General features: G+C 40.2%; 1 protein-coding gene and 1 long non-coding RNA gene across 2 annotated transcripts in view; both read left to right on the forward strand.

Annotated features, from left to right (window-relative positions):
* Positions 1 to 16,988, forward strand: part of LOC122866379 (hemicentin-2-like) — a 480,239-nt gene extending 463,251 nt beyond the window's left edge. The window contains exons 11-15 of the mRNA XM_044175982.1: positions 11,110 to 11,427; positions 11,601 to 11,867; positions 15,379 to 15,675; positions 16,288 to 16,385; positions 16,885 to 16,988. Of these exons, the coding sequence (XP_044031917.1) occupies positions 11,110 to 11,427; positions 11,601 to 11,867; positions 15,379 to 15,675; positions 16,288 to 16,385; positions 16,885 to 16,974 (1,070 nt within the window). The 3' untranslated portion in view covers positions 16,975 to 16,988. The remainder of the gene's footprint in view (positions 1 to 11,109; positions 11,428 to 11,600; positions 11,868 to 15,378; positions 15,676 to 16,287; positions 16,386 to 16,884) is intronic.
* A 9,546-nt stretch (positions 16,989 to 26,534) lies between these two features.
* LOC122866418 lies at positions 26,535 to 27,483 on the forward strand. Its single transcript, XR_006375698.1, has 2 exons — positions 26,535 to 26,670; positions 26,922 to 27,483. It is a non-coding gene; the product is annotated as an uncharacterized LOC122866418 (long non-coding RNA).
* The last annotated feature ends 326 nt before the right edge of the window (positions 27,484 to 27,809 follow it).

Here is a 27,809-nt window from a genome sequence, read left to right on the forward strand (position 1 = left end):
AATAAATTAGTTTGTCGAAGCCATTTATATTATCGCATCAATCCGTATCCAGTCAACCGTTTGCTTCTTCTTCACATTCACTTTGTCTGTTTTCATGAATTTCTTCTTCTTTTCCTGCAAACAAAACTGAACAGAATTCACTGGTGAAAAACATCAAAGTGAAACTCAAAACTATTTATGCGTCTTCAGTATAAAGAACAAAATAAATCAGTGCACTAAACAATAAGTCTTCATTTGATTTGGTTAGATTTTCTGTTTTACCTTCAAACTACTGAGCCACAACTTCTCTTTTTCAGTTAGTTGTACATGATGTTACACTCTGCTTGTGTCTTTTAATTAAGGTCAACATGTTAGAGAAAGGTTTATTTGAGTAATTATTGATTCATTACATTAATTACAGCTTGCCATGCAGTGCAAAATGATTTGGGGAAATGTAAGTTAGCTGTTGCTAAATAAACACAGAATTTTCAAACAATGTCACTCATGCAAGTTTTTGACTGCAGCAGTGTTTTTGTATTCACAAAAAAACATTGAACCTTGAAACAGACGGGCTACAGCAGCAGATCACCACACCAGGTGTCACTCCTGTCAGCTAAGAACAGGAACCGGAGGCTTATTTTTTTTTTTGGCACACCAAAATAGGACAATATAGGACCTGGTAGAGCATGCAGCCTATGTACAAGGCTGAGTCCTTACTGCAGTGACCCAGGTTCGAGTCCAGCCTGCAGCCTTAAAGAGTTTCCCCTCACTAAAGTATTTCTGATTCTGATGTCACACAGCTCAAATCATTTCAGACTGGTTTGGTGAACATGAGTACTCAGATGGCCTCCACAGTCACCACGTCTCAAGCCAATAGAGCGCCTTATGGTGGAGATGATATGGTGGTGTGATCGTGTAAATATGGACCAAAATCTAGGCCACGGAGGATTATGGCAGTTCTTAAGGCAAAAGGGGGTCCAACCCGGTACTAGGCCAGTGTGTGTATAACACACAGTGTGCGACTAATACATTTTCATTGAAAACGTAGTAGTTGATAACACAGCTTTATTGTGTTATCAACACAATAAATCTGTGTTATCCTTTAATATAATACAGCAAAGCAAAAGCTAATAAATATACATCTTTCTATCTATATATATGTATGTATGTATACATCAACACACTGACTGTACATACATGCATGGGCTACTTACATACACACACACACACACACACACACACACACACGATTGGCTCCTTATTAGTTACGTCTGGAAGATTTGCTCACATTAGTTCAATGCAGTCCCACTTCAGAGCAGCGCAGTGTGACCTTGGTTTCGCTGCAGCAGCGGGTCGTTGGGCGTCTTGTAGGCAGTTACTCTGGGGTTCAGTATCGAGTCAAACGTTTGCTTCTTCCTCACATTCACTTTGTCTGTTTTCATTCAATTCTTCTTTCCTGCAAACCAAACTGAACAGAATTCACTGGTGAAAAACATCAAAGTGAAACTCACAACAAACTTTCATTTATGCGTCTTCAGTATGAAGAACAAAATAAATCAGTGCACTAAACAAGAAGCCTTCATTTGATTTGGTTAGATTTTCTGTTTTAATTAGTCGAGAGACAACAAGACACAGGTGAAACTGATCAGGAAGCAAAACTGAAAGGCACGAGGGAAAGAGACTATTTTAAAATAAAAAGAAGAAATGACTGAACACAAACCCCCAAAACCATGACAATTTTCTGTTTTACCTTCAAACTACTGAGCCACAACTTCTCTTTTTCAGTTAGTTGTACATGATGTTACACTCTGCTTGTGTCTTTTAATTAAGGTCAACATGTTGAGAGAAAGGTTTATTTGAGTAATTCTTGATTCATTACATTAATTACAGCTTGCCATGCAGTGCAAAATGATTTGGGGAAAATGTAAGTTAGCTGTTGCTAAATGACAATGTTGTGTTTTTGTATTCACTATGGAAGATATACTGTACCTACCATAAGGTTTGGATGTGGGATAGTACCATGTCTGGTTCTGTTCCTGTCTGTGTCCAACACACATCATCATCATCATCATCAGTACAAACAACACACACAACAAATAATTAGCAGGTGAAGGCAGAATGTGTTTTCTTACCTTTTTATATTTGCAGTACAGTACAAGGCCTGCTAGCAATACAACCAAAATGACTCCAACCACCACAGCAATAACAATAATGCCTGCATCAGATTGACTCCCTGAAACAGAAAGATTCAGTTTAAGGCAGAATAAGTAGTATTTTTCCGATTTGTCCATAAACGCAACATTCAAATCTGGGAGGGTGAGGAGAGTGGTATTCCAGTGGTTGCAATTTCACTGCTAGATGCCACTAAATCCTACATACTGGTCCTTTAACAAAGACCAATTAAACCCTAACAACAGAATGATGAGTGTTTTTTTTTATTTGTTTTTTTTTTTTTTACAGTTGATTAGTACGATGATGACAGAAACAAATAAGAAATTACTTTGTTGAATCCATTTATATGATCGCATCAATCCGACGCTTCTTCAGTCTTAATTCTCCTCCATCTCACGTCATAAATGGTCACATCATATCATTTAATGAGACACAGCAGCGTTTGCTTCTAATACATTTCAAGAATGAAACAGGAAACGGATGGAAAGGAGGAAGCTGGAAAGACGGTTACGATGCACAGGATTAATGAATTACAACTGACCCATCTGATGTGAGTAGCAGTGTGTGTGCGTGGTTATTCTGTAGCACTCAGGTGTTGTTTGCATGTAATTTCGAATCCCTGCCCTGATTTTATGCTGATAGTTTAATTGACAGTTTTTAAACTTGATCTTACCTTTCTCTATCCTCAGAAAGATGTTGGTTATGTGTGTCTCCTCAGCATTACTGAGTTCACAGGTGTATATTCCCTCCTGTTTCAAAGACAAGTCCTGTAGCGTGAGGCTGCCTGACTCAGACACACCCTTCACCTGCTGCCTCCACTCCTCTGAGACTGTGTGGGGGACGTCGGTCCCGGTCTGGTTCAGGATGATCTGATTGTGGTTGAACCTCCAAACGAGGCTGAAGCTCAGAAGGGAAGTGTTTGAGGAAGTGCAGGGGATTGTTGCGTCAGTGCTGGAACCACTGACAGAAGCTGAAATGATAAAACAAAAAATTAATAAATAGATCAAAACACCTGTGAATCAAAATAATTTCTAGAATTTATAGAAACACATATTGAGATTTCAATAAGGTTTTGTGTTTTGTCCTGCTTCTGTTTGTTAGTTTGCAGTATATCTGAAAACCTAGTGAACAAAGGTTCATGTTATTGAATGAGCAAGTGATTAGTTGTTGGTGTTTAAAAAGAAAAAAAGTCATTTAAGTTGCCAAATTTGTCTTTTCTGAAACATTTTTGCTGTTTTCTCATAAATGACATCTAGAGTTTTTTAAATGAAAAAATCTCTTTCATCTTTATATAATACTTTTTTGATAACTATGACCTTTGACTTTTATTGATGTTCCTACAATGAGATTTGTAGGCAATATAGGCCTGTTTCCATTTTTTTGTTTTTTTATACCTTTACTAATCAGTAACCTTTTTTATAATAATATTATCAATTTGTTTGCTGATTTGTATGATTATTAGTAACAGAAAGTCCTTTTTGTCAACTGTATGGCATGTACTGCCACAGACATCCTATGACAATTGTAAATGTTTAACAAGTGTAAGGGCTTGGTGACCTTAATTTGTGTGGATACTGTACTCGACCTAATGAAGGTCTAATAGCTGAAGCATTTTCACCGACAGTGTGCTGGATGGCTTAGCACTCCTCAATCCTGCTGTTTCTGCTTTTAAATGAAAACTGGTTTAACGATGTAAAAAGAGAAATGCAAAGAAAATATATTTCCATCACAGCTGCAGGTTTTCTTGCAGTAGTCTCTTGTTGTGTAGTTCAATTTTATTTATATAGCGCCAATTCGAGGTGGAGAGAGAGAAGGAGGTGGGGGAGAGGGAAGCACAATGCAAATACCACCTAGAATTTTTAAATAATAATAATGTAATGGTAATATTAATAAAGTAATAATAATAGCAAATGATAGTTATAGGAATAACAATAATAGTAACAAGGCCAATAACAATAATTGTAGCAGCAGTTGTCGAGCAGGAACACGGGGCAGCAGGCAGCCCACAACCACAGATCCAGACTCTGCAGCTCCGGAGGCAGAAATACCTGCTGAAAGCAACAGAAGGAGAGAGGAGAGAGACGAGAAAGCACAAAACCACGGGAGAGAGAAGTTAGTAAGTTAGTTAGTCAGTCGAGTTAGTAACGTGCAGTAATGGGATAAAAATGCATACAGACGGAGAGGGAGAGGAGGAGAGAGGAAAGAGGTGCATCATGGGAAGTCTCCCGGCAGTCTAGGCCTATAGCAGCATAACTAAGGGATGGTTCAGGACTCACCCAAGCCAGCCCTAACTGTAAGCTTTATCAAAGAGGAAAGTCTTAAGCCTACTCTTAAATGTGGAGATGTCTGCCTCCTGAACCCAAACTGGGACCTGATTCCACAGGAGAGGAGCTTGATAACTGAAGGCTCTGGCTCCCATTTTACTTTTGGAGACTCTAGGAACCACAAGTAACCCTGCATCCTGCGAGCGCAGTGTTCTAGTCGGGTAATAAAGTATTATGAGATCTTTAAGATACGATGGTGCCTGGCCATTAAGAGCTTTGTAGGTGAGGAGAAGAATTTTAAATTCTATTCTGGATTTTACAGGGAGCCAGTGCAGAGAAGCTAATATTGGAGAAATATGATCTCTTTTCCTAGTTCTTGTCAGTACACGTGCCGCAGCATTCTGGATCAACTGGAGACTCATGGGACTTATTCGGGCAGCCTGATAACACAGAATTGCAATAGTCGAGCCCAGAAGTAACAAATGCATGCACTAGTTTTTCTGCATCATTTTGAGACAGGATGTGCCTGATTTTTGCAATGTTATGTAGGTGAAAGAAGGCAGTCCTTGAAGTTTGTTTAATGTGGGAGTTAAAGGATAAATCCTGATCAAAGATAACTCAGAGGTTCCTTACAGTGGTGCTGGAGGCCAGGGCAATGCCATCTAGAGTAACTATATCTTTAGATAAGGAGGTGTTTTGGGGCCAAGTACAATAACTTTAGTTTTGTCTGAGTTTAACATCAGAAAATTGCAGGTCATCCAGGTTTTTATGTCCTTAAGGTATGCTTGAAGTTTAGTTAACTGGTTAGTTTCATCTGGCTTGATTGATAGATATAATTACGTATCATCTGCATAACAATGAAAGTTTATGGAGTGTTTCCTAATAATATTGCCTAAAGGAAGCATATATAAGGTGAATAGAAATGGTCCAAGCACAGAACCTTGTGGAACTCCGTGACTAACTTTGGCGTACACGGAGGACTCAACGTTAACATATACAAACTGAGATCGATCCGATAGATAAGATTTAAACCAGCTTAGTGCGGTTCCTTTAATGCCAATTAAATATTCCAGTCTGTAATAGGATGTGATGGTCAATGGTGTCGAACGCAGTACTAAGATCTAACAAGACAAGTACAGAGAAAGGGAAGGTTAGATATAGGTCTGTAGTTGGTTGAAACCCCTGGATCAAGAGTGGGCTTTTTAAGAAGAGGTTTAATTACAGCTACTTTAAAAGACTGTGGTACATAGCCTGTTAATAAAGACAAATTGATCATATCCAGTAAAGAAGTGCTAACTAAGGGTAAAACTTTTTTAAGCAGCCTAGTTGAGATGGGATCTAAGAGACAGGTTGATGGCTGAGATGAAGAAATCGTTGAAGTTAGTTTAAGAAGGTCAATAGGAGCAAAGCAGTCAAAATATATATCAGGTTTTACAGCTGTTTCTAAGGTTCCTGTGTTTGAAGACAAGTCACCACTGGTTGAGTGCAGGACGTGATGATTTTTTTCTCTAATAGTTACAATTTTATCATTAAAGAAACTCATGAAGTCGTTACTACTGAGGGTTATAGGGATACATGGCTCAACAGAGCTGTGACTCTCCGTCAGCCTGGCTACAATGCTGAAAAGAAACCTGGGGTTGTTCTTATTTTCCTCTATTAATGATGAGTAGTAAGCTGCTCTGGCATTACAGAGGGCTTTCCTAAATGTTTTAAGACGAACTTGCCAGGCAATTCTTCCAGATTGTTGGAACGCCATTTCCTTTCAAGTTTTCGCGATGTTTGGGGGTTATACCATGGAGCTAACCTTTTTCGATTTAATATCTTCTTTTTTAGAGGTGCGATATAATCGAGTGTCGGTCACAGTGAGCCTGCAGCGCTATCAACAAGATGGTCAATTTGGGAGTGGCTGAAATTAGCATAGGAGTCCTCTGTTAAATTGAGACATAGCATTGTATTAAATGCAGATGGAATCGCTTCCTTAACTTTAACTACAGCACTATCAGATAGACATCTAGAGTAGGAGTTTTTACCTAATGGCGTGTAGTCCAGTAATAGGAGTTCAAAAGTTATTAAATAATGGTCCGATAATGAAGGATTCTGTGGAAAGACTATTAAATGTTCAGATTTCAATGCCGTATACCAGAACAAGGTCGAGGATGTGGTTAAAACAGTGAGAATGTACACTCTGACAGAAGCCAATTGAATCTAATAATGAGATAAACGCAGTACTAAGGCTATCATTTCCAATGTCCACATGAATATTGAAATCACCTACAATGATAACTTTATTTGTTTTAAGGACTAGACTTGATAAAAACTCAGAGTTCAGATAAAAATTCAGAAGTTGCAGAAATCTTTCAAATAAGTGTCGATACCAACCTGGTTCATTGGTTTCAGTTGACGTATTAGAAGTAATACTCACGTAGTTGCCTCAAAGTGGCTCTCCTCCTGTTTCTGCGAGTGCTGACGGTGCAGCTGTAGACCAGATCAGTAACACTGTCTGAAAGGATCAGAGAACTGTTGATGCTGTAAAGCTGCTGTTCAGTCTGCTGGACTGTGGGTTTGTCCTGGAGGGTCAGAGTGGACGGAGGGCTGGTGGACCAGGTGAGCTCAGGCTCAGGGTAGATCCCCTCTGAGCTGCAGGTGATCCTGTTTTCCACCTGCTGAATGTCGACTCCAACGACTGGAGCTGCAGAAACAGAGGATGTTGACGCTGTGTTTGAATGAATTCACTAATAATTTTAGGTAAAAAATACATTTTTAATTCACCAGTTTGACAACACATTAGCTACATTTAGAAATGCACTGCACACCGAGAAAACACAAGTTAAAGGTTTTGTGCATTTACTGTGTTTCTCATACCGTCCACTTTTAGGTTGATGAATGACTCCTTGTTTCCTCTGATGGTGCTGGTGTAGCACTTGTATCTGCCCTGGTCCTGAACCTCCACCCCTGTCAGCTGGAGCGAGGCGTTTCCTCTGGAGATCTGGTCCCTGAACACTGATGTCCTGCCTCTGAAGTGCTGGTCCTGGTATGCGAGCTGGTCTTGGTTGTAGTAGTAGGAGTGGACAAGAGTGTCTCCTGCTGTCACCTGAATCCAGTGGATGACTACATCAGTGGCGCCCTGGAAGCTGCACGGTAAGATGCAGCTCTCCATGAAAACACAGGAGACCTGAGTATCTGCAACATCAGGTACAAGCAACACATCTTTATGATGCATGACTTACTCTTAGTCCTGTTTTGTGTCTTTTGTTGAGGAAGTTTCCTCTTTAAATGTGCATGTGGCACCTTTTCACGTCAATGAGAAATTAAATCATTTTAATTTATAAACCCAGCATTAGCCCACTTTAAGATTAGGTAGCAAACTAGCAAACAACACTTCTAAAAGTAGGCTAAAATAGAAAAACATTACCTAGTAGCCCATTGAGGGAAACGTGCCCCCTGCGTCCCCCTCAATATTTAGACACAAAGACTAAAAAGAGACACGAACAACAAATGATTGCAGGCAGCTGGTCACCAGAAACAGATGCACTGTCTGGGAATTGAGAAGTTGTAGAATTAAATTTTCCTGTTGGCCCTTTGTTTTACAGCAGCACACTGTCAGACTGCAGCAGGCCTCTAGTTGCTCTCACAGACTGTGACGGGACGTCCTTTTGCGCAGCAGGACACTTTCTTAGATTACTGCACAAGACCTCACCTTTACTGAACTCAGGATATATTACTTTCCCTCCGGACAATGACATTTAAATTCAGTGCATGAAATCTGTGCTGCTGTAGCCGATAAATAAGGTGATCAAACAATAAAGCAGTTTCAGTTTCTGTTTCGTGTCGGGCCTTTACACGCCCCTCCTCTTTGTTTTCATCCCTTATTTATTGAATTCGCTCTCACCTTATTTGTCTGTGTATCTGAGATGGAAACGGCTCACTCACCTCCTCTGGCAGGAGTCACAGTCCTGAGAAAACTGCAGACCAGCAGCCACACGGACCAGTGGGCCATCCTGGTTTCTCCGCATCAAAACTGGGATACGAGGATGCAGTTACCTCTGCTGGCTGTAACAAAGATCCTCAATGGGCAGTGCTCTCAGAAAAGATGTAGACAGTTTGACCTCTAAACCAGCTGAAAAGATGCAATAAAATCCCTTCAACATGCAGGACTGTTCTACACTGTGAGGTGTAGAGAAGGGCGGCAAAACAAACAGATGCATTAAAAAAAGCACAGACTGTTTAAAGTCTGCCTGCAGACAGCAGCTGCAAAATGTGTCGTTATTTGTCTGCCAATGCACTGGTCCACACCCCACAGTCCAGTCCGGTAGGTGGCGGTAATGCACCTGCAAGCCGGTTGACAACCTCCAATCAGAAGAAGAAGAAGAAGAAGAAGAAGAAGAAGAAGAAGAAGAAGAAGAAGAAGCAGCAGCAGCAGCAGCAGCAGCAGCAGAGCCAGTAAAGTAGGAAGCGAGAAGAAACCGAAGATCTGGAGTAGGGATGTTGGACGTGAAACCGAGGAGGAAGGCGGAAATGGAGTCAGAGGAGGAATCAGAGCGCGAAATTAGAAACGAGGATTCGAGAGGATTTGAAAATAAAAAGAAAAGGAAGAAGAGTAACTCAAGTGTATCCGGTCAGAAAGAGGAAAAGTGTCTTGTCGATGGTCGACAATCCACATGAGGTCGGAAAGTTTGTAGGAGGAAAGCTCGGAGATGTCAGATCGGTCAGGATAACAGGAAGTGGGATGGTTATCACTGACTGTGTGTCAAAGCGTCAGAGAGACGGAGCCCTGAAGATTCATGCGTTTGGAGATTATAGCAGCGTGGACTGCTTCCTGCTCGGAGCAGAAATAAAGAAGAAGGGAGCAGTAAGCGGCGTGCCACTGTCGGTGGAGGCCGAGTCATTTCGGGAGGCTGAAGGTGTGTGTGAGGCAAGAAGGATGACAAGAGTCAGAAAAGGAGGGAGGAGGAGGACAGTAACTCAGTGTGATTGACGTTTGAGGGGGAATTACCAGAGAGAGTGTACCTAGATTATGTGTGCTACAGGGTGAGGGAGCTCCTCTCAGGTGTTTCTGCTGTCAGGAATATGGACATGTTGCTGCAGGATGAAGAGGAGGCAGAAGATGTGGGAAGGACAATTGTAATGTGGAGAAGTGTAAAGTGGCGAAAGAGCAAGCAAAGTGCCTGCACTTACGGGATCAGCAAAATGTCCAAAAAGAATTAAGGAAATGAAAATGAATAAGATCAGAGCGGAAAAGGGATTGTCATACGCGGAAGCTGTTAAGAGTATGGAGAGGAACGGTGAAAGGGTGGTAGTTCAAAAGGAAAAGGAGCAGAAAGGAAATGGAGATGATCAGAGCATCAGTATGGACAAGAAGCGATTTCTGGCATTTATTGCCACGGTTATAACCTGTGCGGCTGAAATAAAGGGGAAGTCAGAAAGGATTAAGATGGTGCTGGACGCTGCAGGAAGGTTGTTGGATGTTGTGGACACATCTGGAGAGGATCTGGATGTTACACTGAGGGAAGGAGCTGCACCAACTCAGACAACCAGGTCTGGGTTGTAGAATGGACTAATGTCATGGGAGCACTTTGGGTGGACACTGTAAATACTTTACACTGTCAAGCTGTTACAATCCAGCAGGTGGCGGTAATGCGCAATTAGGGACGCCAACCGCCATAAAACACAACAGAAGAAGAAGAAAGAGGGAGGGAGGGAGGAAGGATGCTGTCTGTGCAGACAGACTTTAAACAGTCTGTGCTTTTTTTTTAATGCATCTGTCAAACAGAGGTCAAACTGTTTACATCTTTTCTGAGAGCACTGCCCATTGAGGATGTTTGTTACAGCCAGCAGAGGTAACTGCATCCTCGTATCCCAGTTTTGATGCGGAGAAACCAGGATGGCCCACTGGTCCGTGTGGCTGCTGGTCTGCAGTTTTCTCAGGATTGTGACTCCTGCCAGAGGAGGTGAGTGAGCCGTTTACATCTCAGATACACAGACAAATAAGGTGAGAGCGAATTCAATAAATAAGGGATAAAAACAAAGAGGAGGGGCGTGTAAAGGCCCGACACGAAACAGAAACTGATTTTAAGTTTGATCACCTTATTTATCGGCTACAGCAGCACAGATTTCATGCACTGCTGACTTGAGTTCAGTAAAGGTGAGGTCTTGTGCAGTAATCTAAGAAAATGTCCTGCTGCGCAAAAGGACGTCCCGTCACAGTTTGGAATAAATATTGATCAGAGCGATTACAGATTGCAAACAGTCTGTGAGAGCAACTAGAGGCCTGCTGCAGTCTGACAGTGTGCTGCTGTAAAACAAAGGGCCAACAGGAAAATTTAATTCTACAACTTCTCAATTCCCAGACAGTGCATCTGTTTCTGCTGACCAGCTGCCTGCAATCATTTGTTGTTCGTGTCTCTTTTTAGTCTTTGTGTCTAAATATTGAGGGGGCACGTTTCCCTCAATGGGCTACTAGGTAATGTTTTTTGAGTTTAGCCTACTTTTAGAAGTGTTGTTTGCTAGTTTGCTACCTAATCTTAATGTGGGCTAATGCTGGGTTTATAAATTAAAATGATTGAATTTCTCATTGATGTGAAAAGGTGCCACATGCACATTTAAAGAGGAAACATCCCCAACAAAAGACACAAAACAGGACTAAGAGTAAGTCATGCATCATAAAGATGTGTTGCTTGTACCTGATGTGTTGCAGATGCTGAGGTCTCCTGTGTTTTCATGGAGAGCTGCATCTTACCGTGCAGCTTCCAGGGCGGCACTGATGTAGTCATCCACTGGACTCAGGTGACAGCAGGAGACACTCGTGTCCACTCCTACTACCACAACCAAGACCAGCTCGCACACCAGGACCAGCACTTCAGAGGCAGGACATCACTGTTCAGGGACCAGATCTCCAGAGGAAACGCCTCGCTCCAGCTGACAGGGGTGGAGGTTCAGGACCAGGGCAGATACAAGTGCTACACCAGCACCATCAGAGGAAACAAGGCGTCATTCATCAACCTAAAAGTGGACGGTATGAGAAACACAGTAAATGCACAAAACCTTTAACTTGTGTTTTCTCGGTGTGCAGTGCATTTCTAAATGTAGCTAATGTGTTGTCAAACTGGTGAATTAAAAATGTATTTTTTACCTAAAATTATTAGTGAATTCATTCAAACACAGCGTCAACATCCTCTGTCTCTGCAGCTCCAGTCGTTGGAGTCGACATTCAGCAGGTGGAAAACAGGATCACCTGCAGCTCAGAGGGGATCTACCCTGAGCCTGAGCTCACCTGGTCCACCAGCCCTCCGTCCACTCTGACCCTCCAGGACAAACCCACAGTCCAGCAGACTGAACAGCAGCTTTACAGCATCAACAGTTCTCTGATACCTTCAGACAGTGTTACTGATCTGGTCTACAGCTGCACCGTCAGCACTCGCAGAAACAGGAGGAGAGCCACTTTGAGGCAGCTACGTGAGTATTACTTCTAATATGTCAACTAAACCAATGAACCAGGTTGGTATCGACACTTATTTGAAAGATTTCTGCAACTTCTGAATTTTTATCTGAACTCTGAGTTTTTATCAAGTCTAGTCCTTAAAACAAATAAAGTTATTATTGTAGGTGATTTCAATATTCATGTGGACATTGAAAATTCAATTGGCTTCTGTCAGAGTGTACATTCTCACTGTTTTAACCACATCCTCGACCTTGTTCTGGTATACGGCATTGAAATCGAACATTTAATAGTCTTTTCACAGAATCCTAAATTATTGGACCATTATTTAATAACTTTTGAACTCCTATTACTGGACTACACGCCATTAGGTAAAAACTCCTACTCTAGATGTCTATCTGATAGTGCTGTAGTTAAAGTTAAGGAAGCGATTCCATCTGCATTTAATACAATGCTATGTCTCAATTTAACAGAGGACTCCTATGCTAATTTCAGCCACTCCCAAATTGACCATCTTGTTGATAGCGCTGGAGGCTCACTGTGACAGACACTCGATTATATCGCACCTCTAAAAAAGAAGATATTAAATCGAAAAAGGTTAGCTCCATGGTATAACCCCCAAACATCGCGAAAACTTGAAAGCAAATGGCGTTCCAACAATCTGGAAGAATTGCCTTCGTCTTAAAACATATAGGAAAGCCCTCTGTAATGCCAGAGCAGCTTACTACTCATCATTAATAGAGGAAAATAAGAACAACCCCAGGTTTCTTTTCAGCACTGTAGCCAGGCTGACAGTCACAGCTCTGTTGAGCCATGTATCCCTATAACCCTCAGTAGTAACGACTTCATGGGTTTCTTTAATGATAAAATTGTAACTATTACAGAAAAAAATCATCACGTCCTGCCTTCAACCGGTACCGATTTTATCTTCAAACACAGGAACCTTAGAAACAGCTGTAAAACCTGATATATATTTTGACTGCTTTGCTCCTGTCGACCTTCTTCAACTAACTTCAACAATTTCTTCATCTAAGCCATCAACCTATCTCTTAGATCCCATCTCAACTAGGCTGCTTAAAAAAGTTTTACCCTTAGTTAGCACTTCTTTACTGGATATGATCAATTTGTCTTCATTAACAGGCTATGTACCACAGTCTTTTAAAGTAGCTGTAATTAAACCGCTTCTTAAAAAGCCCACTCTTGATCCAGGGGTTTCAACCAACTACAGACCTATATCTAACCTTCCCTTTCTCTCACTTGTCTTGTTAGATCTTAGTACTGCACGTTACAAACTACCTTTTAATTGCATCAGACAATGGACTTGTCTCTGTACTTGTCACCATTGACCATTACATCCTATTACAGAGACTGGAACATGTAATTGGCATTAAAGGAACCGCACTAAGCTGGTTTAAATCTTATCTATCAGACCGATCTTAGTTTGTACATGGTAACGGTGAGTCCTCTGTGTACGCCAAAGTTAGTCACGGAGTTCCACAAGTTTCTGTGCTTGGACCATTTCTATTCACCTTATATATGCTTCCTTTAGGCAATATTATTAGGAAACACTCCATAAACTTTCATTTTTATGCAAATGATACCTAATTATATCTATTGATCAAGCCAGATGAAACTAACCAGTTAGCTAAACTTCAAGCATGCCTTAAGGACATAAAAACTTGAATTACCTGCAATCTTCTGATGTTAAACTCAGACAAAACTGAAGTTATTGTACTTGTCCCAAACACCTATGAAACACATTATCTAAAGATATTGTGACTCTAGAAATAAGTGCCCAAATAAATCCCTGAAGACTCTCCAGTTGATCCAGAATGCTGCGGCATGTGTACTGACAAGAACTAGGAAAAGAGATCATATTTTTCCAATATTAGCTTCTCTGCACTGGTTCCCTGTAAAATCCAGAATAGAATTTAAAATTCTTCTCCTCACCTACAAAGCTCTTAATGGCCAGGCACCACCGTATCTTAAAGATCTCATAATACTTTATTACCCGACTAGAGCACTGCGCTCCCAGGATGCAGGGTCACTTGTGGTTCCTAGAGTCTCCAAAAGTAGAATGGGAGCCAGAGCCTTCAGTTATCAAGCTCCTCTCCTGTGGAATCAGGTCCCAGTTTGGGTTCAGGAGGCAGACATCTCCACATTTAAGAGCAGGCTTAAGACTTTCCTGTTTGATAAAGCTTATAGTTAGGGCTGGCTCAGGTGAGCCCTGAACCATCCCTTAGTTATGCTGCTATAGGCCAAGACTGCCGGGAGACTTCCCATGATGCATCTGTTTCCTCTCTCCTCCTCTCCCTCTCCGTCTGTATGCATTTTTATCCCATTACTGCATGTTACTAACTCGACTAACTAACTAACTTACTAACTTCTCTCTCCCGTGGTTTTGTGCTTTCTCGTCTCTCTCCTCTCTCCTTCTGTTGCTTTCAGCAGGTCAGAAATACCTCCGGAGCTGCAGAGTCTGGATCTGTGGTTGTGGGCTGCCTGCTGCCCCGTGTTCCTGCTCGACAACTGCTGCTACAATTATTGTTATTGGCCTTGTTACTATTATTGTTATTCCTATAACTATCATTTGCTATTATTATTACTTTATTAATATTACCATTACATTATTATTATTTAAAAATTCTAGGTGGTATTTGCATTGTGCTTCCCTCTCCCCCACCCCCTTCTCTCTCTCCACCTCGAATTGGCGCTATATAAATAAAATTGAATTGAACTACACAACAAGAAACTACTGCAAGAAAACAGCTGTGATGGAACTATATTTTCTTTGCAATTCTCTTTTTACATCATTAAACCAGTTTTCATTTAAAAGCAGAAACAGCAGGACTGAGGAGTGCTAAGCCATCCAGCACACTGTCGGTGAAAATGCTTCAGCTATTAGACCTTCATTAGGTAGAGTACAGCATCCACACAAATTAAGGTCACCAAGCCCTTACACTTGTTAAACATTTACAATTGTCATAGGATGTCTGTGGCAGTACACGCCATACAGTTGACAAAAAGGACTTTATGTTGCTAATGATTATACAAATCAGCAAACAAACTGATAATATTATTATAAAAAAGGTTACTGATTAGTAAAGGTATAAAAAAACAAAAATATGGAAACAGGCCTATATTGCCTACAAATCTCATTGTAGAAAAATCAATAAAAGTCAAAGGTCATAGTTATCAAAAAAAGTATTATATAAAGATGAAAGAGATTTTTTCATTTGAAAAAACTCGATCATTTATGAGAAAACAGCAAAAATGTTTCAGAAAAGACAAATTTGGCAACTTAATTGACTTTTTTTTCCTTTTTAAACACCAACAACTAATCACTTGCTCATTCAAGAACATGAACCTTTGTTCACTAGGTTTTCAGATATACTGCAAACTAACAAACAGAAGCAGGACAAAACACAAAACCTTATTGAAATCTCAATATGTGTTTCTATAAATTCTAGAAATTATTTTGATTCACAGGTGTTTTGATCTATTTATTAATTTTTTGTTTTATTATTTCAGCTTCTGTCAGTGGTTCCAGCACTGACGCAACAATCCCCTGCACTTCCTCAAACACTTCCCTTCTGAGCTTTAGCCTCGTTTGGAGATTCAACCACAGTCAGATCATCCTGAACCAGACCGGGACCGACGTCCCCCACACAGTCTCAGAGGAGTGGAGGCAGCAGGTGAAGGGTGTGTCTGAGTCAGGCAGCCTCACGCTACAGGACTTGTCTTTGAATCAGGAGGGAATATACACCTGTGAACTCAGTAATGCTGAGGAGACAAACCTAGCCAGCACCCTTCTGAGGATAGAGAAAGGTAAGATCAAGTCTAAAATCTGTCAATTAAACTATCAGCATAAAATCAGGGCAGGGATTCGAAATTACATGCAAACAACACCTGAGTGCCACAGAATAACCACGCACACACACTGCTATTCACATCAGATGGGTCAGTTGTAATTCATTAATCCTGTGCATCGTAACCTTCTTTCCAGCTTCCTCCTTTCCATCCGTTTCCCGTTTCATTCTTGAAATGTATTAGAAGCAAACGCTGCTGTGTCTCATTTAATGATATGATGTGACCATTTATGACGTGAGATGGAGGAGAATTAAGACTGAAGAAGCGTCGGATTGATGCGATCATATAAATGGATTCAACAAAGTAATTTCTTATTTGTTTCTGTCATCATCGTACTAATCAACTGTAAAAAAATGAATAAATAAATAAAAAAAACACTCATCATTCTGTTGTTAGGGTATAACTGGTCTTTGTTAAAGGACCAGTATGTAGGATTTATTGGCATCTAGCAGTGAAATTGCAACCACTGGAATACCACTCTCCTCACCCTCCCAGATTTGAATGTTGCGTTTATGGACAAATCGGAAAAATACTACTTATTCTGCCTTAAACTGGATCTTTCTGTTTCAGGGAGTCTGACTGATGCAGGCATTATTGTAGCTGTGGTGGCTGGAGCCATTTTGGTTGCATTGCTAGCAGGCCTTGTACTGTACTGCAAATATAAAAAGGTAAGAAAACACATTCTGCCTTCACCTGCTAATTATTTGTTGTGTATGTTGTTTGTACTGATGATGATGATGATGATGTGTGTTGGACACAGACAGGAACAGGACCAGACAGTAGATACAGTATATCTTCCATAGTGAATACAAAACACAACATTGTCATTTAGCAACAGCTAATTTACATTTCCCCAAATCATTTTGCACTGCATGGCAAGCTGTAATTAATGTAATGAATCAATAATTACTCAAATAAACCTTTCTCTCAACATGTTGACCTTAATTAAAAGACACAAGCAGAGTGTAACATCATGTACAACTAACTGAAAAAGAGACGTTGTGGCTCAGTAGTTTGAAGGTAAAACAGAAAATGTAACCAAATCACATGAAGGCTTATTGTTTAGTGCACTGATTTATTTTGTTCTTTATACTGAAGACGCATAAATAGTTTTGAGTTTCACTTTGATGTTTTTCACCAGTGAATTCTGTTCAGTTTTGTTTGCAGGAAAAGAAGAAGAAATTAATGAAAACAGACAAAGTGAATGTGAAGAAGAAGAAAACGGTTGACTGGATACGGATTGATGCGATCATATAAATGGCCCGACAAACTACTTATTCTGCCTTAAACTGAATCTTCTGATGCAGGCATTATTGTTATTGCTGTGATGGTTGGAGTCATTTTGGTTGCATTGCTAGCAGGCCTAGTTCTGTACTGCAAATATAAAAGGTAAGAAAACACATTCTTCACCTGCTAATTATTTGTTGTGTATGTTGTTTGTACTGATGATGATGAGTGTTCAAATCAAATGAAGGCTTCTTGTTTAGTGCACTGATTTTATTTTGTTCTTTACACTGAAGACTAAATGAAAGTTTGTTGTGAGTTTCACTTTGATGTTTTTCACCAGTGAATTCTGTTCAGTTTTGTTTGCAAGAAAAGAAGAAATTAATGAAAACAGACAAAGTGAACGTGAAGAAGAAGCAAATGGTTGACTGGATACGGAAAACTCAAACTTTCACACCAAAAGAGCAGCTTGAAGCTTTCAAAAATGTAAACACTATACACATCATTACACACTCATATGAAGAGTATAAATCTATAGTAAATTCTGTCATGTACACTAACTGTTAACTCAATGCAAAAACAGAATCTATTGCACACAACAGTACTCTTGAAAACATGATCAGGGTGTGAAGTTTTTTATTTTCTTTAGTCACACCACAATCACTGTGCGGCATCATGTCGCTGAGCTGCATCGGGCCACATCACAGGCTAGATTGTCTCTTGCCAGGCACCGCTGGAAAACGCCCTCGAATGGCGAATCCATCCTTGGAAGGCCTCCACTGGGATGTCAACACAGGCCAGCTCCATTGCCCTTAGGAGGTTCTCTCTAGTGTATGGTTGTCTGTCATAAACCTTCCATTTCCACGATGAGAAACAAAAAAAAGTGAACAATCAGTGTGTTCAGATCAGTCCAGGTAGCACCATAAACCATATCCACAATGAGGGTTTCTTGTGCCGCTGTAAATATGGCAACCCTCCCACCTCTATGTGGCATTCTTCCAACTCTAAAGAAAGAAACGTGTTGTCAATTGACATGTGTTACAACACAGTAACAACTGATTTGAAACCAATAGACTACTTTCACAGGCTTGTAAAATTGTATTGTGACAAAGAAAGCAGTAGAGTAAAATACCTGTTGTGTTGTCTGAATGCCCTGATAATGGTGGCCACAGTGAACCTACTCAGGTTTGGACGGACTCGTAGTCCTGCTTCAGCCATTGTCATGCCAAGGACAATGACATGGTCAATGACTGTTGCTCGCATCTTGTCCGTAATGATGGTGCGAGGTTGTCTTGCTCTCCCTCCTGGACCTTCTCCTCTCCCTTGTTGGCCTGCTCCTCTTCCTCCTCTGATTTGAGCTCCTCTTCCTCATTGGCCTGCTCCTCTTCCTCGTTGGCCTGCTCCTCTTCTTCCATGGCCAGCTCTTCACAGACAACAATATGATTTCTTTAATAAGGTCCATTTGTTGAGCTGTTGTTGTCATGCCTCTCTGTGAGACCTCAAAACTACTTTGTGCCTGTCGTTGTGCTCGTTGACTGGAATAATGCTGTATGTTAAACTGATAACACAGTATGCTGCTTGTATCTTTATGACTTGACTTAATAACTTAAACTGATTGCCTTTATCTGTAAACTGTACTGTATTTTGACCTTGAAACCTGTCACATCTGAGTTTATGAACAGTTTCCAGAATTGTCTCATCTATTTTAGTACAATGTAAAGTTTCCAACATTTGCTGTAAATGTAAAGACATGAAAGTAACTCCCTGCTTGTATGTCTGTGTCAAGGTTAGTGATGGTTATACAAATAATTAAATTAAATAAATGGAAATAAAGATGATTGCATGCTTTTACTTTTTATACACCCAGTGCCTTAATATCTTCTATAACTTGCACCAGTAAATTCTATTTCAGCAAACGTTTTGAAGATTTCTGCAAATGAAAAAGGGAATAAAGTCTTGTTTCTCAAAGTTTAAAGAGTGTTGAACTCTTCTTTCTCTTATGAGACTTTTCTCCTGGTTTAGTGAGAAAACATCATTTAAAGCTGATTTGGATCCATAATTATCAAACTACCAACAATTACACTTATGCTCTAAAGAGCATATGTAAAAAGTTCTTAGCTGAGAAATAAGACGCATTTATCAAGTGACTAACAGAGAGATGTAGGAGTAACCTGTAAGAGCCACTCTGAAGCAATAGCATGATTATTCACATGTAGCCAATAAGAGACGAGGAGGTTTTGCAGCTGCGCTCTGTGCAGACAGACTTTAAACTGTCTATGCTTTTTTTAAAATGCATCTGTCAAACAGAGGTCAAACTGTTTACATCTTTTCTGAGAGCACTGACCATGGAGGATCTTTGTTACAGCCAGCAGAGGTAACTGCATCCTCGTATCCCAGTTTTGATGCGGAGAAACCAGGATGGCCCACTGGTCCGTGTGGCTGCTGGTCTGCAGTTTTCTCAGGATTGTGACTCCTGCCAGAGGAGGTGAGTGAGCCGTTTACATCTCAGATACACAGACAAATCAGGTGAGAGCGAATTCAATAAATAAGGGATAAAAACAAAGAGGAGAGGCGTGTAAAGGCCCGACACGAACCGTTTTGTGTCTAAATATTGAGGGGGGGAGACGTTTCCCTCAATATTTAGAACACGTGCAAGAAGAGGAAGCAACTCTGCTCGGTTAATGACAGAGGAGCCACAAAGGAAAAGGAGGAGGAAGTCCGATATTAAGTCTCAAAACCAGGCTGTGAGTTGTGATGGCAGCTATGGAGCTACTTGGTAATGTTCCTCAGGTTTACTTTCAGAAGTGTCGTTTGCTACCTAATCTTAATGTGGGCTGATGTTGGGTTTATAAATTAAAATGATTTTAATTTCTCATTGACGTGAAAAGGTGACACATGCACATTTAAAGAGGTAACTTTTCAAAAACAAAAAAAGACACAAAACAGGACAAAGAGTAAGTCATATGTTGACTCAGTAGGGATCACATTAAATGAGAAAAGTTGATCTAAAGGAGAATAAACATTTGAAAGCAATACACAATGCCTGAGAGCTGTACTGCATTATATTCCATAATATTTTGAATTGTCACCTGGTGCCTAAATTTTGTGTTTTCCTTTACATAAATAAACATATATTACATAACACCATAAATTGATGCAGAAAGGGCACAAATTGATGCATAAAAATTCACCAGAATGCATGAAATGTTTTGAAATTAGTGTTTTTAGTATTTTACTTTCAAAGTACAAAGTGCTTCACAACAAGAGAAATAAAATACCACAGTGAATGACAAAATATAAAGAAATAAAACACATAAAATACACAAAAGCAATAAAATAAACAGTAAAATAAACAGCCAGTTCAGGTAAAATCAGGATCTGCTTTCAGATAAAAATGTGTTTTGAGACGAGACTTAAACGAAGACACTGACTCAGATAACCTAATGTCTTCGGGCAGGTTGTTCCAGAGCCTCGGGGCCCTGATGGCAAAAGCTCTGTCCCCCTTAGTTTCCATCCTGGACTCAGGAACAGACAGGAGACCCCTGCCCGAAGATCTCAGACTACGTGAGGGTTCATAAGGGATTACAAGGTCTAAAATATAGTCTGGAGCCATGAAGAGCCTCACTTGTAATCAATCAAGTAATCAATAAGACAATCAACACATCTTAAAATCAATCCTAAAACAAACAGGGAGCCACTTTGTGGCCATGAAAGAGTTATTACTCCTTTATAATAGGAAGGTGAAGGATGCAAGAACATGTCGTTTCTCTGCACTTATTTCGGCCCATCAGCACAACCCCAGATTACTGTTTAAGACTGTGGATCAGTTAATTAACCATGCCTCTCCTTGTGCCCCTGTTGATTGTGAAAAGTTTTTATTGCACTTTGCTGGAAAGGTGGAGTTAATAAGATCTGGTATCACCCCCAAAATCCCAACTAGGTCAGCTCAACTCAAATAATACTGAAATCCTACTGGTAACCTGTCGCAACATATCAAGCCTGTTGCAAGAAATCTTTGTGTCCTGTTTGATAGCAATTTATGTTTTGAGCAACATATCATTAAGCTTGTCCAATCATGTTTTTATCACCTATATATCAGGCTTTTAACCCCTATTTTACTTTTAATTAATAATCCTTCCTTCCACATCATAAGCCTTCTCTATAGCAAAAGAAATGGCCATTATGCTTTCCCTATTAATCAGCGCTTTCCTTATTTCATGTTCTAAACATAAAGCAGGGTCCATGGTATTTCTGCCTCTTCTGAATCCACTCTGATATTTTGATACATAGCCTTTGTTTTCTATATAATATGTCAATCTTACATTTATCATTCTCTCCATTATTTTGCATACATTGGAGGTTAAAGCAACGGGCCTATAAGGCCTATAACTCTCTGGGTTGGTGCGATCTTTTCCTGGCTTGCGTATCGGAACTACAACAGTTTCTTTCCAGACTTGTGGCAATTTTCTCTTCTCCCAAACCTTATTATATAGTTCTAGTAAAATATCCTTAGATGATTCACTAAGATGATTTATCATAGTGTAACATTTCTGATCTTTTTCTGGTGATGACATCTTGGTTTTCCTGAGAGCACGGTTCAGTTCTGCCTGTGTGAATCATTGGTATCTTCATCTTGCTGTAATAGTTCCTTATTCTCAGCTATTGTAGTTTCCCTTCTTTGCCCCTCTTCACTAATATTATTAGAGCTGTGAATTTTAACAAAGGTTTGTGCCAACATCTCTGCTTTCTTCGTCTGTCAATTAAGACTGTTTTTCTCTCTTTTAATCCCATTCATTCTTTCTGTTTTGCAGGAATGCAACGGACTTGACTCAAGCCATAAAGATACAAGCAGCATACTGTGTTATCAGTTTAACAAAGAATTATTCCATCACGTCAAAATTCAAAACATACTTGTCCAATAAAGCCGATTCTGAATGATTCATGTAAGTTTATATACATGTAGTGGGTGGTTATGTGCAGTATATGCATGCATGCATATCTAACTGTAAGTACAGCGTGCAGGATTTATAGATGGATCATACGTACATGTTAAAGCACAGTGTATTTTAAACTGTAAATATATCATTTACAATTTGTAGGTAAGTGGATGTTCTAGTGTTGCAGAGTTATTGACTTTACATGACTGATAGTAAGTGGGAAGAAACTGTTCTTGTGTCGGGTTGTATTTGGGGTACAGTGCTCCGTAGCGCCTCCCAGAGGGAAGAGTTGTGTACAGCATCAAAACGTTTGCTTCTTCCTCACATTCACTTTGTTTTCAAATCATTTCTTCTTCTTCTTTCCTGCAAACAAAACTGAACAGAATTCGCTGGTGAAAAACATCAAAGTGAAACTCAAAACAAACTTTTATTTCGTCTTTAGTATAAAGAACAAAATAAAATCAGTGCACTAAACAAGAAGCCTTCATTTGATTTGGTTAGATTTTCTGTTTTATCTTCAAACTACTGAGCCACAATTTGTCTTTTTCAGTTAGCTGTACATGATGTTACACTCTGCTTGTGTCTTTTAATTAAGGTCAACATTTTAGCCGAGACAGCAATTCAGGAGGTTAATTTTAGTAATTCTTGATTCATTACATTAATTACAGCTTGCCATGCAGTGCAAAATGATTTGGAGAAATGTAGACTCATTGTAAAAGTACTCTGAGTGCTTCTGTATTCAGTAGCAGTGATATACTTACCATATGAAGGTTTCATAGTACCATCTCGTGTCTTGTTCCTGTCTGTGTCCAACACACATCATCATCATCAGTACAAACAACACACACAACAAATAATTAGCAGGTGAAGGCAGACTGTGTTTTCTTACCTTTTTATATTTCCAGTACAGAACAAGGCCTGCTAGTAATGCAACTGAAATGGCTCCAGCCACCACAGCTACAATACTGCCTGCATCAGTTTGACTCCCTGAAACAGAAAGATCCAGTTTATTGAACTTTCTACTAACCAAACTTCCACAAGCGACTGACTGATAACTACTGTAGCATCAAAACGTAAGGTTGCAGCGTATTAATAACGCAAATATTTTCATATTGCCAGGTGGGAAACACACTGTCGGTGTTTGTTTGAAGAACTTCTAAGAGTTGTAGACATTGTTCACTGTCCATCTCACAGAGCAGATAAATCCTCTTTTTATACAAATGTATCAATCCACAAGTTTCCTCACACCGATCACTCAGACTCCACTTTGTGGACCTCTATAGGCCACCTGGCCCTTATTCCCAATGTTTAGATAAATTAGAAAATAGATGTCATTGGATACAAAATTAGTTTGTCTCCAGATACTTCTGTAAAATCGGCAGCGCAACATTCGTATGTTGAATCCCAGTTAGTCTCTGTTCTTACAAATTTTGAGACTCTCTCTCTCAAGAAACATTTTTTAAGCTGGTTTTAGCTTCAAAACCAACTACCTGCCTCCTCGACCTCCTACCAGCTAAACGTTTCAAGATCTGTGGTCATTTTTGGCACTTACAATGTTGAACATTGTTAATTTATCACTTTATCACGACTGGCACCGTCCCAACTAGCTTTAAGACCGCTGTGGTTAAACCTCTGCATCTTGATCCAAGGTCTCTGAATAGTTATCGATTAATTAATAGTCTCTACCCTTCCATTCTTTTCAAAAGTATTAGAAAGAGTTGTGCCTCAGCAACTTTCCGCTGACATAGTTAACAGTAATCTTTTGAAACCTTTTCAGTCTGCTTTCAGGCCTGTCACTCCACTGAAACTGCACTGACTAAAGTGGTGAATGATCTTCTGCTTCCTCTGGATTCGGATTCCAACTCGGTGCTTCTATTACTGGATCTCAGTGCAGCTTTTAATACCATAGATAACTGTATACTCCTAGACAGACTGGAAAATTAATATGGCGTCTCTGGCCTGGCTCTCGCGTGGTTAAAGACTTACCTATCTGAAATGATGATGATGATAATAATAATAATAATAATAATAATAATAATAATAATAATAATAATATATACACATACATCAAAATGTTCTGCTGTGAAATATGGAGTACCTCAGGGCTCTGTTCTCTGCTTTTCTCGGTCTTTATATTTGACCTCTTGGCCAAATTATACGCAGTCATGGAATTAATTTCCACTGCTACGCTGATGATACTCAGCTGTATGTGCCTGTAAAGGCAGATGATCATTCCCAAATTATTAAATTACAGGCCTGCTCGTCTGCTGTGAAAAACTGGACGTCACATAATTTCCTGCTTTTTAGAGCAGGAAATTAGAATTTTAATTAGTGGTAATTGATAGTGGTAAGTGATAATTTTAATTCTAATTAATTAATTTTAATTAGAATTTAAATGTATTTACATTTGAAGCATTCATCTGTTATTTCTGCACATTTGCTCCAAGTTTTTATTTTGCTCTTGTTGACAAAATAACCAAAGAGACAGCGGAGTGACGTTACACCTGAAACAGACGTGATTCTGAGACGTCTACTCTCAGCGCAAACTCTAAGACCCAATTTCCACCAAAACACCAACAATCGCTGTGTGAATGAACCTTCCCCCTGTTTGCACCTCTCCTCCACCTGTGCACCTCTCCTCCACCTGTGCACCTCTCCTCCACCTGTGCACCATGCGCTCTGCGCTGGGCACCAAAAGACCTCACAGACTTTCAAGGTCAGGAAAATACCAAACTGTCAGAGCCCTGCTTGCGCTGGTTGTTGCGCCGACACAAAAATAGGGCTCTTAAACTGATAAACTGCCTCTTTGACCACTGGTCGAAACCCTGCCCTAATATTAAACCTGTGATTTTATGCTGATAGTTTAATTGACAGTTTTTAGACTTGATCCTACCTTTCTCTATCCTCACAAGGGTGCTGGTTATGTTTGTCTCCTCAGCATTACTGAGTTCACAGGTGTATATTCCCTCCTGATTCAAAGACAAGTCCTGTAGCGTGAGGCTGCCTGACTCAGACACACCCTTCACCTGCTGCCTCCACTCCTCTGAGACTGTGTAGGGGACGTCGGTCCTGGTCTGGTTCAGGATGATCTGACTGTGGTTGAACCTCCAAACGAGGCTAAAGCTCAGAAGGGAAGTGTTTGAGGAAGTGCAGGGGATTGTTGCGTCAGTGCTGGAACCACTGATAGAAGCTGAAATGATAAAACAAAAAATTAATAAATAGATCAAAATAATTTCCACTGATATAGAAACACATATTGAGATTTCAATAAGGTTTTGTGTTTTGTCCTGCTTCTTTCTGTTTGTTAGTTTGCAGTATATCTGAAAACCTAGTGAACAAAGGTTCATGTTATTGAATGAGCAAGTGATTAGTTGTTGGTGTTTAAAAAGAAAAAAAAAAGTCAATTAAGTTGCCAAATTTGTCTTTTCTGAAACATTTTTGCTGTTTTCTCATAAGTTTTTTCAAATGAAAAAATCTCTTTCATCTTTATATACTACTTTTTTGATAACTATGACCTTTGACTTTTATTGATGTTCCTACAATGAGATTTGTAGGCAATATAGGCCTGTTTCCATTTTTTTGTTTTTTTATACCTTTACTAATCAGTAACCTTTTTTATAATAATATTATCAATTTGTTTGCTGATTTGTATGATTATTAGTAACAGAAAGTCCTTTTTGTCAACTGTATGGCGTGTACTGCCACAGACATCCTATGACAATTGTAAATGCATAACAAGTGTAAGGGCTTGGTGACCTTAATTTGTGTGGATACTGTACTCGACCTAATGAAGGTCTAATAGCTGAAGCATTTTTAATGTGACCGACAGTGTGCTGGATGGCTTAGCACTCCTCAGTCCTGCTGTTTCTGCTTTTAAATGAAAACTGGTTTATAGTTCCATCACAGCTGCAGGTTTTCTTGCAGTAGTTTCTTGTTGTGTAGTTGCAGGAATCTTTCAAATGAGTGTCGATATCAACCTGGTTCATTGGTTTCAGTTGACATATTAGAAGTAATACTCACGTAGTTGCCTCAAAGTGGCTCTCCTCCTGTTTCTGCGAGTGCTGACGGTGCAGCTGTAGACCAGATCAGTAACACTGTCTGAAAGTGTCAGAGAACTGTTGATGCTGTAAAGCTGCTGTTCAGTCTGCTGGACTGTGGGTTGGTGCTGGAGGGTCAGAGTGGACAGAGGGCTGGTGGACCAGGTGAGCTCAGGCTCAGGGTAGATCCCCTCTGAGCTGCAGGTGATCCTGTTTTCCACCTGCTGGATGTCGACTCCAACGACTGGAGCTGCAGAAACAGAGGATGTTGATGCCGTGTTTGAATGAATTCACTAATAATTTTAGGTAAAAAATACATTTTTAATTCACCAGTTTGACAACACATTAGCTACATTTAGAAATGCACTGCACACCGAGAAAACACAAGTTAAAGGTTTTGTGAATTTACTGTGTTTCTCATACCGTCCACTTTTAGGTTGATAAAGGACTCCTTGTTCTCTCTCATGGTGCTGGTGTAGCACTTGTATCTGCCCTGGTCCTGAACCTCCACCCCTGTCAGCTGGAGCGAGACGTTTCCTCTGGAAATCTGGTCCCTGAACAGTGATGTCCTGCCTCTGAAGTGCTGGTCCTGGTCTGCGAGCTGGTCTTGGTTGTGGTAGTAGGAGTGGACAAAAGTGTCTCCTGCTGTCACCTGAATCCAGTGGATGACTACATCAGTGGCGCTCTGGAAGCTGCACGGTAAGATGCAGGTCTCCATGAAAACACAGGAGACCTCAGCATCTGCAACACATCAGGTACAAGCAACACATCTTTATGATGCATGACTTACTCTTAGTCCTGTTTTGTGTCTTTTGTTGGGGAAGTTTCCTCTTTAAATGTGCATGTGGCACCTTTTCACATCAATGAGAAATTCAATCATTTTAATTTATAAACCCAGCATTAGCCCACTTTAAGATTAGGTAGCAAACTAGCCAACGACACTTCTAAAAGTAGGCTAAAATCGAAAAACATTACTGCTGTGAGGAATATGGACATGTTGCTGCAGGATGAAGAGGAGGCAGGAGATGTGGGAAGGATGGCTGTAACGTGGAGAAAGAGGAAGCAAAGTGTCTGCACTGCGAGGGAAACCACCATACAGGATCGGCACAGAGCCCAAAAAGAATTAAGGAAGTAAAAGCGAATAAGATCAGAGCAGAAAAGGGATCGTCATACGCTGAAGCTGGAGAGAGAATGGAGAGAAACAGTGGCAGCACAAAAGGAAATGGAGATGATCAGAGCATCAGTATGGACAAGAAGCGATTTCTGGCATTTATTGCCACGGTTATAACCTGTGCGGCTGAAATAAAGGGGAAGTCAGAAAGGATTAAGATGGTGCTGGACGCTGCAGGAAGGTTGTTGGATGTTGTGGACACATCTGGAGAGGATCTGGATGTTACACTGAGGGAAGGAGCTGCACCAACTCAGACAACCAGGTCTGGGTTGTAGAATGGACTAATGTCATGGGAGCACTTTGGGTGGACACTGTAAATACTTTACACTGTGAAGCCGTTACAATCCAGCAGGTGGCGGTAATGCACAATTAGGGACGCCAACCGCCATAAAACTCAGAAGAAGAGCTTTGGGTGGCCCTGTGCCTTTTGGAATAGAAGAAAGAGAGAAATATAGATAGGAACCAAGTTGGCAGATATATACTGAGGGAAATTACTCAGAGAGTAAGTAGAAAATAATAGAGTAGGAGTTGCATTCATAATAGCAGATTTAAATGTAGTGTCAAATAAAAGAGTTAGCAACAACCTTTCAGTATTCACAGGGGAAGTGTTGGCTTTCTTTTAGCCCTTCAGTGGACAGAAAGCGTCAAACCAGGCAAAGTGTTAATAGGTTCAGATTTTAGTAGTGTGTTTCAAGAGTTTACAGGCAGAAGCAAGACAGGACA

Source organism: Siniperca chuatsi, linkage group LG19 (genome assembly GCF_020085105.1).
Source record: "Siniperca chuatsi isolate FFG_IHB_CAS linkage group LG19, ASM2008510v1, whole genome shotgun sequence".
NCBI classification, from domain to species: Eukaryota; Metazoa; Chordata; class Actinopteri; order Centrarchiformes; family Sinipercidae; genus Siniperca; species Siniperca chuatsi.